Here is a 13,126-nt window from a genome sequence, read left to right as displayed (position 1 = left end):
CGATTATTTTAACAGGGTGACGTTTTACTAAATTTGCAGTATGGAATTAATCAGCTGTCGAGCCTGCGTTTTAGACACTTTTGAGCATTAAACGCCATCTGTTCACTCACCAACTGCCTCATTCTCCTCTTGCAAATGAACAGTTTTTTTGGCACTTAATGCATCTTTCCATGTCAGGGAGAACGCTTTATTTAGGAGATCTTATACCTGGAAGGAAAATAACTACTGTACTCTTTAAACATCACCTGCACATTCTCACAGTGCCATCACATTTACATCTGAAAGGTAAAAACTGGGTCCTCTGTTGCTTTACCAAATTAACAAACTGTACTGATGAGTCATCAGTCTGCTGATGGGATCTGATGATGTAGTGTGAAATGTTCCCCTGCCATTATCCTCATCTCCTTTACACAAATACTGACAAAGTTAACAACACAAAACTCAATGGCAATAGACCTTTTGACTATAGTAGTGTCGCTGCCAAGATAGTTACAGCCTTCACTTTGTTTGTTTAAGTGACTAAAGGCTATCATTACAATGTTAGAAGGGATTCTAAATACCCATGGGTTAATAATTGCATTGTCTTAATCTAGTGTGTAACATTTTGGATGGTCTATTAGCAGAAATAAAATATAGCCTAATATTTACAGGTGTGTTTTCATTGATTTTCAGTCAAAAAAATCACATAAAAATAAGTGTTGTTGTGTTTTTGTTTGCTTAGAATGAGCCATTTTTATCTACAGAGTATCTTATATATGGAACCTGTAGGTTTCATAGCTTGATATAAATGAACACAATGATATGCAAGCTTACAGTAGAAGCATAGATTCTGACTCTCACTCTCTATTAGCACGGTGGGAAATTAACTTTTAATGTGAACATCTATCAGCCATTGACTCACTCAATAGTGAATGATTATTTTATGTCTGAAATCTACCAGCCACTCACATTTTACCAGCATTTGGCTGATGGCTGTTGTTTATTTCCCACCCTGCTTTCAGGCTTTGATGTTGCGACTCAGTGTCAGTTAAGACATATTGTATGTTTAAGGGCCTTATCTGTTTACTATATATCACATAACCTAACTTTATATTACTGCCAACCATCTCTCATACCATCTGCATGTTAGAATGAACTTTTACTGCCATCCAGTCAGCAGGATTTTAAAAATACTGAGTTCTTGAGTCCACATTGGCAGCACAACAGAAATGTCTAAAATATCCCTGGGTGCAAAATCTGAAAATTACAACATTTGATAAAATTAACCTTTCAGTGATATCTTCCGTTAACTCCCCACACACTTGGTACATTCTTGCTTTAAAAAGGTTAATGTACATACAGCAATCAACTGACATTTCTAACGTGTGAGAACTTCTCCCATTCAATTGCTAGTGCTGAATGTCAGCACAGAATACATTCAAAGTATTGATGAATTCACAATGACACCAAGTCTCACAGTTTCTGGATATTGCAGCCTACCAATTCCTCGTTTGCAGTGTTTCTATCTGAGCACTGATAAATATCCAAATGTACTGTACTGTAGATTCACATGAACAGCTTGGCAGCTCAGTATTATAAAATGATATTCAAGAGTGAATAATAATTTGATGAATTTTTTCAGTTTCAGAATTACTATCAACAATGTAAATAAAATCAGGTTTGACGGACATTAGGAAATAAGTGTACTGGCAATAAGAATAGTCATTATACCAATCCTCTCCATACAAAGTCAATTTTTAGCTGTAGCTCAGCAGTGAGAGTTTACCCAGATGCCATGGAACTGTAGATGTTACATTTTTTCCGAGCATTTTTAAGTGTTTCTCATCAATGTTGGATTAAAAATAGATTTAGGATTTATTCTTTATCTTCAACCACTCACTGTGATTCATTATCAGTCAAATCTCATCAAGTTGATTTCACACTGCTATACCACTACCATAAAACTGGGGTGGGGGCTGGAAAATGCTCAGCAGTCAAATGTGGTATGTATTATTTGTAGTTAATGGACTTGTAAAAAGTAGTAAAACATAAAAAAAACACTGATACGGTCTATATGGCAGAGCAGTTATGTTGATTTACAACTGTTCCCAAAAAGCATTTTTATGTAGTTGGTTTAAAATTGTGTGCCTTCAGGAGACTGTGGCAAGTGATAGCACATTAACAGTGCAAGTTTATATATGAGCCATTTAAACACGGTTTTCCATGGGTGCTGCCCAGAGTCATGAGCACATGTGGCATTATGCTTTTATGTTTATCTGTTTAAGTGCTGACTGAGAGCAGTTTATTCAGTGAATCAACATTCAAGCGCTTTGTTGATCTTGTCATATATTTTAGGAAGCTCTTAAGGTTTTCATATTTTTTGTGGTAGTGAACTGTAAATACGTTTACTTTGCTTACATTGATGTGCCTCTATGACATTCACCACAAGAGGGCAGTGGTGGCACTCTTTGTGCACAAAACAACTACAGTCTTTGCTATGGAGTGCAAATGAGGGCAAGGGAGGAATCAGATCAGATACTAATCTCAGAGTCTGTGTTGCTATAACTAGACACTCTGCTTACTGTGTTTAATGACAACAAATGCCACGAATGCTCAGAAATTATGCCAGCTATTGTGAGGACCATAGGGAAAAACAGATTTCCTCCCTAATCAGATAGTGTTTGACTTGGGCCTAGACTTCCCCTCTGTAATTAGCGGCTAAAGTACACAAGCATACAAGCAATCAACAGTACAGTCAAGACAATCTGATTGTTGGACAGAGGTTGCCCACAGCAGATAATCTTCTCCTGCCTGTAGTTATTTAAAGAAGAGATGACTTCCCATCCACATTGCAAGGAATACGCATGTCAACATAAAAATGGTTACAGACATATTTGTGTAAAACTATGGGAAATAAACTAAACTAATAAATAATATTTTCACTTTGATGACATCTATTCAAAATGTTTCCATTGCCAAACATGTTGTCATTAGAGAAACGTCTCTACAGTTTACTTTGTTTATTCAACATATATTCTTGTTTTCCCCCAATAATTATATTAGTTCTGCATTATTACAGGATATTGAAATCTTACAACATCTTAAAATATAAAATGCCATAAAGTACAAAGAGGTTAGTGTAAGTTGAAATAAACACCACAGCTACACAACATCCTCGTAGAAATATGGAGAGAAAATTAATCCGTTTTTTTATTTTTTTGGGTTAACGATCCGTCAAACACACATCATACAGGTAACAAACAAAATGTGTGTTTACAACGGTCTGTAGTGTATAGTACAGCCCACGTGAAGAAAATGGGATTAATCAGGTTATCCCTTCTGAGATCCGTCTCCATACTCTTTCATTATGGAAACCAGATGCAAATAGGAATTCATTTGGCATGATGAATGTATATAAAACACAGGGGAGGTGTAGGAACACTGCAATGGCAAACAGAGCCAGTATTTTTTGGCATCTGTTATTCATCATATTGGAATGAATACACAACATTGTACTGTATAACATTACATACCTAAAATGTCTATAATAGTCTATACTTATATACATATTTTATACTGTTTCACAGTGCTTTGATTTTGGCAAAGCTGCAGACAAACATTCTTTAGACTATAATACAGCAGCTGTTTGAGAAAGGAAGCAGATTTTTTTTAAGATCAGTATGTTATAACTGTACTGATAACAATCCAGTTTGCCCTATCATAATTGAATCCTTTATTCTCAACTAAAGCGCTCACATGGAGGTATGTACTCTCTGATCAAGATTGCACAATTATAGCATCTGCATCTTGATCCAGATCTGAACTTAAGAAAACACAGAGACAAACAATAATGGGATATATGTAAAAGAAAAGAAAATCCTTTGAGGCTTGGGAAGCTTTTTCCCACCGTGAATACTGTCTAATCAGAAGATGATGGTGTAGCATTTTATCAAGAATTGTCTATATGTACACACTGTAAAATATATTACTGTATTTTCACAGTAAATTACTGGCTAATACTGCAGTAAATTCACAGTAGCATGCAGTCTTTGGTGGAACCATTGGCAATCTGGTCTACATAGGAACAAGCACACTGCTTGTTATTATGTGTGTATTAGTGTTTTTCTTCTACGTACCTCTATGCAGCACCTGCAATGAATTTAAGGAATTATTCAACATTTTGGAAAATACACTCTTTCTTGGAGTGTACACAGTGACAACAAGAGTTTAGGCCAATAAACAGTGCAGCACATAACCCCTTTAAATCCACATGGCATCTTTACACTTGGGTTTCTGTATGAATTAAGCATACTAATGTGTTCATTAATTAGCTGTTAGGTTAGAGATGTGTTTAGTGGATTCTGCTAACGCTGGACAGAGCCACGCTGGCTGTTTACAGTCTTTATGCTAAGCTAACTAGCTGATGGCTGTAGCTTAATATTAACTGGGCATAAATGAGAGTGGTAGCATCAAAGAAATTGAGAAAACATATTTTACAAAATGTCAAACTATTCCTTTAAGGAAGTGTATGTGTATGAAAACATAAAAGCCATGGTGGAGGCAGTTTTGGAGGAAGTACTTAAAGACCTTTTACTTAAAGATCCCCTCCAGACATCTGTAAACAAGTATATATTTCCACATTAAAATCCCTAAAAAGGCTTTCTGCCTTCTTAAAAATTTCAGAACCTATGAATATACAGATTTCATTCAAATCATGCCTGTAGGCCCCGCCCCTTAACATCTGATTTTCAGTGAGCAAACAGAAACTTTCCACTTTCAGCAGATGAAAATGGAAACCACCTTCTAGTGTCAAACTCTACAAATACATCATTCAAACTTTAAATCAAAGTACCAATACTCTGTTACAAGTAAAGATCTTGCATTCAAATGTTTTACTTAAGGACCAGTGTGTAAGATTTAGTGGCATCTAGTGGTGAGATTGCAAACTGCAATCAACTCAATACTGTTTTCCTTCTAAGTGAGAAACCGTATCGGTGGTTGCAAAACTTGCAATAAACGCAAAAGGCCCTACTTAGAGCCAGTGTTTGGTTTGTCCACTGTGGGCTAGCTAATGGAAAAGATTCTTATTTCCAGGTGATTACACACTAAAAGTGCCAAATCATAACAAGTTATCTCAGGACATTTTTTAAATAGTGCAGGTGTAGACCATACTCATTATAATGAATGAAAACCTTTGAATATTTCTGCCAACCGATCCTCCTCAATATTACACACTAGATCTATCTAAGTAAAAGTACAAAATGAATGGCCCATTTCAGAATAGTGTATATTATAATATTGGATTATGATTATTGATGCATTAACTATATACTGCTAGCTTGTGAATTCCCACTTATTTTACCTCAACCTACAGTATTATAATACATCCTATTTTATTTGTTCAATATATTTTGTATTATTAATCTGTAACTGGCCACTGAAGTTATCAAATAAATAAATAGAACCTGCTTTTTAAGGGGCCGAACATGGAAAATACACACTTAAAGTACAATTTTGAGGTAGGGTCCACCTGGGTGGAAGATGATAATCAGGGATGAAGGGGTATAATTGATCTGTGGTTAGACATTATGGACAAAGACGGTGGGGATAAGACAGCAAAAAGGGGGGATGGAGGGGGGGGTATCACCTCCTGTGCACATGACTCCCAGCTACGCCCCTGTATTCAGCGGCAGTCATCATATCAGAGATAAGAGAAGGGAAGAGAGCACAAAGAGAGAGAAGGGAAGAGAAAAGACAGGGAAAGGAGGAGGTCTGCGTAAACTCCGCCTCCCGTCTCGGATCCTCTCGCAGTCCTTATTCACAGCCTCTCACGTTGAGGATAGAGAGAGAAAGGGGAGAAACAAGAAGAAGGGCACGCGAAGAAGAAGAAGAAGAAGAAGAAGAAAAAGAAGAAGAAGAAGGGGAGCAGCAAAACGACCATGGCAATATCCAAAACGTCTCAGCTTGAGATAGTGTCCGATCACAGCGCACCTCTACCAGCGTCGACCACTGCACGGAGCATGCAGTCGCACAATAGAACGGGCTCCAGATGAATGAGGAGCCGTACCTGGGCCGTGGACAAAATGAGGGTCATCTTCATCCAAAACGCCGGTTTCGTCGCAGCTTTCTCGCCTTTTAGATGTGAGTCGGTGATGTTGGCAGCCTTTAGGACGATAGATAATGTGAACGAGCCAGAATTAACCCCAGCTAGATCATGCCTGTCAATTGAGGAGTGAGGGGATCTCAATTTATTTTAGTCATTTTTTTTCTTTTTTTTTTTTTTTTTCTATTATTGGGATAGAGCTTGCACGTATATTATAGCCAACATATCATCTTTAAATCGAAAGTGTATTGTCGGGATGCTGCCTGCTGTCGACATTTGAATGCATATTTTATTACAAAATTGGCACTAGAATTAAATTGTATCCCGTGATATAGGACTATGTATCAGGTAATTATAGACCGATAATGTCCTTTTAGACTATTTGTGCTTAATCCGTAGTAGATTGATTATATAGCGATAATAAACATGAATAGGTAGGAGGAGAAATCTTTGTCCACTCTGATCAAAGCCAATTGATCAACCAAGACAATCTGGAAATGTTAGTTTCCACATGTAATAATAATGACTAGTAGGCTACGCGTTATTCCCTGTAATTTATTTATTTATTATTACTATTATTAGACCTATAAGTATTATATTATCAATTAGTTTTAGGTAGGTAGTTTGAAATATTCAACATTGGGAAGGTTGTTTGAACACATCCCTAGTGAGATGGAAACCGCTTATTTATCGCCCCACCGCGGGGCAACCCGTCTCGAGGCCCAGAAAGGCCAAACCTCTGCGGGCAAACCGGCGGGGGGTGACCTGTCCCCTCCACCTCCATCTCCACCTCTACTTGCCGGCAACTCCCCCGAAGAGACCTGCCTGGCGAGCGGTGATGGACGGAGAAACTCGGGCGTGAAGAAACACCACCACAAGCATAACCTGAAACACCGCTACGAGCTGCTGGAGACGCTGGGAAGAGGCACCTATGGCAAAGTCAAGAAGGCCATTGAGCGGCACTCCGGCAGAGAGGTGAGGCACTGAACAGACGCTCTAAGCAGCTGCAAACATCTGTTTCACGACGCTTCTTATACGTGCATGTTTTTGTAGCGCCCTTAAGTAACCACTACAAACATCACCGGTCCTTAAAGAAAAGCTGCTTTTTTTGCCCTCAGAGGCTTGTGCGTGTAATACCCCTGGGAATTCCCCCAATGCCTAAAGGGCCCCTGGGACCAGGGGGTTGCAGCCGCACACGCCTTGTCCTATGCGGGGCCTCACGACCGGATGCTGTAGTGCAAATCCGGCTACTGACTGACTGATGTGACTTCAGTGATCCCAGTAAGCATCACTGAAAGCAACTAACAGTCCCCCAGAGATACGGGCCCACTCACATTTCTTTGTGTTGTAGACATCCTTTTGGTTTTGTTTTCATAGTTCACTGTGTGGGTGTTAGTTTGTGTGCTTATAGGTCAGTCCACCACTTTCAGTTTCCTTATAAAAAAAAAAGTTATTGGTTGTCTTTGTCATATTAAACCCACCATCTGCTGTTTTGTCCTTGCAGACCAGCACATCTCTCCAAACATTTTCATGTGTGGCAAAATTTGACCCCTGAGCCCACTTTGGCAGGACATGGGGAACTTTCCATGCACTGAGAATGCCAGGGGGAACTTAGTATAGGTCAACAATGTCCCCCCAATAGCTCCTGGCAAATGCATGCCTGATAGGGAGACCATACACACTGGTAGGGCTTACTCTCTTTTGGCCTGTCCCACTTGGCTCCTTGTCCTTTCTTCAGTATGTTTTCCTTTTCATTATTGCCATGGCAGCAGCTCTAACGTGTTTTACTTTCACTAGCGTTGTAGAATTGCACAATGTAAGTACAGAAAATTGACAGGAAGGGTCAAAATATCTTATTTGAGATTGAGATACTGTTTCCCTAAGATAGCTCTAATTGGCTCACATTAATGGCTTTGGATAATTTATAGAAGACTTTTTCATTCTGGAATGTATAATGTAACAGTATTTGAAAGCCAATCACACGTGGTTTTCATTTGTTTACATCTCTAAATGCATGCTTTAAAGCATGTCCTGCTTGTACTGATGTTTAAAATTGCATCTTCTAACCAAAATCTTCAAGAATGTACATGAATACATCCAGCTCAAACTAATGCAATCTAATACAGCAGTCCTGCAATAAATCCTGCCTTATCATGTTAAGTTTTAGAGAGATGTTGATTCAGCTGTATGAGCATTTTGGAGGACATAGTTTGTGGTGCTGTTTGCTTAACTGTATTGCATTACACAGAAAGGTGGTTCTGTTATTTATCCTAAATGATAAATGGACTGTACTTGTATAGCACCTTTCTAGTCTTTGGACCACTCAAAGCACTTTAACACTACATTCACTCATTCATAAACAATTTGGGGTTCAGTATCTTACTCAAGGACACTTCAACATGCAGCGAACCTTCCGATTAGTGGACGTCCCACTCTTCCTCCTGAGCCACAGCTGCCCCATGCCAAAGTAAATGGGATGGGCAAATTAAAAGAAACACCTGTCAGTATGTAAAAAGTTCTTTGTAGGTCAAAACTCAGTGGCCCAGTGCCTTCCTTTCTCCTGTAATCGCCTGTCTTAAGTAAAAGTCTTGAGCATAGCATTCAGACTTAAAATAGCATGTCAGTAAAGTATAGGACTTCCGTGCACCACTGTGCTTTTAACGTGGGAGTTTGTATATCTTAGGGAAGTCCTTTGAGAATCAACGCCTCTGCACATGGAGTACCAGCAGAAAACAGATGCATGACTGCCGGCCACCTCACGGGCCACGTGTGTCTGGCACTGCGTTGCTAAAGTTTACTTGACCTCTGACTCGAAGGTACTCCCTTGTGTCGGTATGGCAGATACAGCAGCATGGTGAGACTGTTGTGCAATCATCTTGACTCCCTGTCTCTTTTCTTGTTTCGTTCTACGAACTAAATGAGAAGATCAGAGAGAGCAAAGTCAGGAGAGAGACTGAAAAGGTTTTGTGTGCAACCGTGTGTACGCATGAAAGTGAAGGCACTTGAGGAAGATTGATTAGATGTGGGCACATTCAGCATGTCAGCGAAAGTGGAACTGAGTGACTGTCTTCTTTAATCTGCAAAGCCATGTTGTACTGCTTGGCAGCTCAGTGGAAAACCAACATTATATGGAGTGCAGTTGATCATAGAGATCATAGTGGGGATATATGACACATGCACAGGCTCGTGTTTGTGCATACCTCTATATTCTAGAGTCTAGAAGATGTGTTTCATGTTTGTGTACTGTGAGAAAGATAGAAAGAGACTGTGTGTGTCTTAATGTAGTGTATGCCATCTAGATGACTATAATGAAAAGGTTGTGGTGACAGCAGGGCCTAAAATGGGCATTGACACATGAAAGGCCATCCACAGCAGGAAATGAGATTTGAGGGGAAGGTTAATATCCTGTATGGGGGATCCATCACAGACAGGAGGGGGTAGGCAGTTAGCACACAGACACAGGGAAGCCCACCACCGTAACAAGAGAGGGACAGCCTCAGTTAAAGGGGTTAGAAAGTCATATTAATATGAGCTTAAAGCACCAGATTACATCATTCCCCAACAATGGATTCACTGGAGAGGTACGTGAGAGTGGAAAACACTGACATTCCTCTGCTATATGTGGTGCCGTTGATGAGGTATTATGATTCCTGGCTGTGTTTGAGAATGTAGCTCTCTGGAAAAGTGACGGGCCTCTTCCTCCCACTCACTCTCTCTCTCTTTCACAAGTCTGAGTCAGACACACACATTCAACACAACAGATTATCATAATCTTTAGAAAACGCAGGGAAGGTTGAGCTTGTGATGAATACTTCATCTATTTTAATGGCCTGAGAAAGCGCAGGAAGATGTCAGGCTCCAGTGAAGCAAAACATGGACTTTCACTTCAAACAAGCTCTGTTGCGAACAAGGAGGGTGGGGTGGGTGGGTGGGGGGTTAGGGGCAAATGAGGCGGGCCCCATACCTGGCAGGGGCCAACGTGAGCAGCAGTACAGCGCCTGTTTACTGTGAGTGACAGTAATAGGGATCCACTTAAGGACAAGCGTAGCTGTGTCAGCCAGCCAGGCCAGCTGGCAAGTGGCTGATCTGCAGTCCTGTTTAATGATCCACATCGGGGTCAGGGCAGGGGAACATGAGGAGATACACAAGAGATACCTGGCTTTGTCTCAAGCCCCATGTGGGAGAGCTGGCTCATTCAATGAGTTAGCATACAGTGTGGAATTAAAATCATGGCTGTTAAAGATTGATTACTACCCTGTTAGGAGAAATGACCACTTTGGTTTTAGGCAGCAGTTGCACAGAGAGAAAGTTGACTTGACTTTGCATGTAACTTTTGTAGGTCATTTCTTAGTTTCTCAGCTTAAATTAATGAATTCCTGAATTATTTCCTACATTAAATCCAGACTCACATTCTGCGGCAAAGTCAAAAATGTTACTCACATTTTAGGGATCAGTGATAAAATGTTGATGAATCTGATGAGGTAAAGGAAAACAACAACTTTTACCAATCATGAACACAGCATGTGGACCCATCTTGTTTATTATGGTATCATTTCTTTAAATTCTATGTAATCAAGCCATGCTCTGGATAGGAACTATTCCGGTTTGGGGTTATTTTTATTGATGTACACGGTAATTAGCTTGGCACTCGCTACTGCCTGTGGTTTCTGCTGCATGGAATAAAGCTGGGCTCCTCAGAATACTACCGAGGAGCTAGGAGAGGACAAAAGTTTAAACTAACAGAATTCAGAGCGAACAGACTCTATACAGGCCTGATCAAAGCAAACCCCAGGATTCAATCCAGAATGTTTAGGCTACAATTATAGTGACATGTGCTAGACTGTGTTCTCTCGATTGGTTTATTTGGAGGAGGCTGCTAACCTCTCATTTAAGGAGTGCAAGGCTAGAGGTTTGACTGCATCCAGTTGTGGCTGACTCATACCCTGGTGGCATTGCCATGACAGTGAAAAATTGTCAAATCAAGTGTAGTTGTTGACTGTTGAACGTCCTGTAGCAGGCCCATTGGCAAGGCAAGTAGACTGAATCACTTCCTTAGCCCCTGTGCGTTCTCCTGATTCCTCCATAAAACTCCCAGCAGGCATGCCTTTCAGGCTATTTCGAAAGTAGGCCACTGGCTGTTGTTAATAAGAATGACTAAAAATAAGAGACCGGGTAGTGATATAATGTCTTCTCAAGGACTATTTGACAGGGAAGGAAACACAGCTGTGAGAGTAATGCTGACATATGATTTATGGAGGAGCACTCTGACCTCCCTGCCTCCCTCCAGAAATCATGAACACTTAACACATTGCTCGCCTATTTTTCATAACACTTGTGGTCTTCATTGGCCCCATGGATGGCAATGCTGGTCATTCATTTGGTCCATTACTTTGATGCAGACTGAAATATCTCAACAACTCTTAGATGGATTTCCATAAAATCTTGTACAGACATTCTCTGAGGATGAAGCCTACTGCCTTTGGTGATCCCTAGCACTACCATGAGGTTCACATTTGTGGTTTTGAGAGAACTATTGAATGGATTACCATGAAATGTAGTACAGACATTCATTACTCCCATTGGATGAATTGTAATAACTTTTGTGGTCCCTTGACTTTTCCTCTGGTGCCATCATCAGGACCAAATTTAACACATGGTTTTATGACCAAATACCTACAAAACTAATGGCATTCCCTTCAGCCTCAGCTGCACTTTCTGTTGAGTGCTTATTAGCAAATGTTAGCATGCTAACATGCTAAACTAAGATGATGAATATGATAAACATCATACCTGCTAAACCGCAGCTTTGTCATCAGAAGCATGATAGCACCACTGTGCAGTAGCGTGGCAGTAGACTTGTTTTCTAACAACAGCTGCCTCCAGATAGACGGTTGCTATGGAAACCCTATGTTTCACCATGTGCATCTGACTTCTGATCTCTCTGTTAGAGACGGGTTGGGGCTCAGATCAGAGACCCAGCCCAAGCACTGACTAATGCTTGGTTAAATGTACGCCCAGGCCCTGAAAGAGTACAAAGCAAGCCTCCATTATGACACCACGTGTCAGGTTGTTTTCCTCAAAGCCAGCACCTTCATTTTGCTTCATACAGAAAAGAGGCAGAGTAAATTACACAGTTTAAGACAAAGATGACACCTCCTCCTCGTTTGACTTATCTGGCTGTCATGTCAGCAAGGCTTGGTGATGAGGTCAACGGTTGTTATAGAGGCTCTATAGGAACACTGAGGGGATGTAAATGAGGTTGATGAAGTACACAGAGTTTATAAGGGAAAGATATGTAGCAATACATACTGAGTTGGCTCACATGTTTTTACTGAGACAGACAGACATCACATGGTGTACTCTTCAAGAGCCATGTACATTTTAAAGTTCACTGATAAGATAAAGAGTGAGACGTAAATGTGTTGTCCTTTAATCTTATTTTACATTTCCCTTTCCAAATCAAATCAACAAATCTTTGCAATCAACTAAGTGAAACCAAGGGGAAAATGTGTCTTAAACTCTTGCACATGATGCACCCAAGGTATCTGCTTTGGAATCTTTTTTATGTTGCTATAGTTCATCTGATTAAAGCGCCCTGTCCTCTGTTTCCAGGTGGCCATCAAGTCAATTCGGAAGGAGAAGATCAAGGATGAGCAGGACATGGTTCACATCCGCCGAGAGATTGAGATCATGTCATCCCTCCGCCACCCACACATCATTTCTATATATGAAGGTGAGGTTCTTCTATGTGTCGGAAAATACACACACACACGTGACAAATTGCCATGACAAATACACACTGTTTGACTTGAACATACATAAACAAAAACACACACGTCCAAAATCAACCCCTCCCTCAGCTCATTTAGAACTTGTGGCCAAGCTGCAGGATTGTCATATTATGACATGCAGATGTCATAATAAGACCTGGACTACAGCTCTGGGATGTTATTCATCTTCTCTGTACTGTCTGGCTGTATGGGCCAGTAAAAGTCTGGATGGCTTTGACGGTGTGCATCTGGATCTCTCTGAATGTGTGTGTGT

The 13,126-nt window shown here is 40.3% G+C and overlaps 1 protein-coding gene across 1 annotated transcript in view; it reads left to right on the top strand.

Moving 5' to 3' along the window:
• Positions 1 to 5,712: 5,712 nt before the first annotated feature.
• Positions 5,713 to 13,126, top strand: part of nuak1b (NUAK family, SNF1-like kinase, 1b) — a 19,971-nt gene continuing 12,557 nt past the window's right edge. Inside the window, exons 1-2 of the mRNA XM_035665473.1 lie at positions 5,713 to 7,057; positions 12,695 to 12,815. Coding sequence (XP_035521366.1) covers positions 6,755 to 7,057; positions 12,695 to 12,815 — 424 coding nt within the window. The 5' untranslated portion in view covers positions 5,713 to 6,754. The remainder of the gene's footprint in view (positions 7,058 to 12,694; positions 12,816 to 13,126) is intronic.

This window comes from Morone saxatilis, unplaced genomic scaffold (assembly GCF_004916995.1).
Source record: "Morone saxatilis isolate NCDOM2014 unplaced genomic scaffold, NCSU_SB_2.0 Contig2, whole genome shotgun sequence".
NCBI classification, from domain to species: Eukaryota; Metazoa; Chordata; class Actinopteri; family Moronidae; genus Morone; species Morone saxatilis.
The sequence above is the reverse complement of the archived record's forward strand: the minus strand, read 5'-3'. Positions and strand labels throughout refer to the sequence as shown.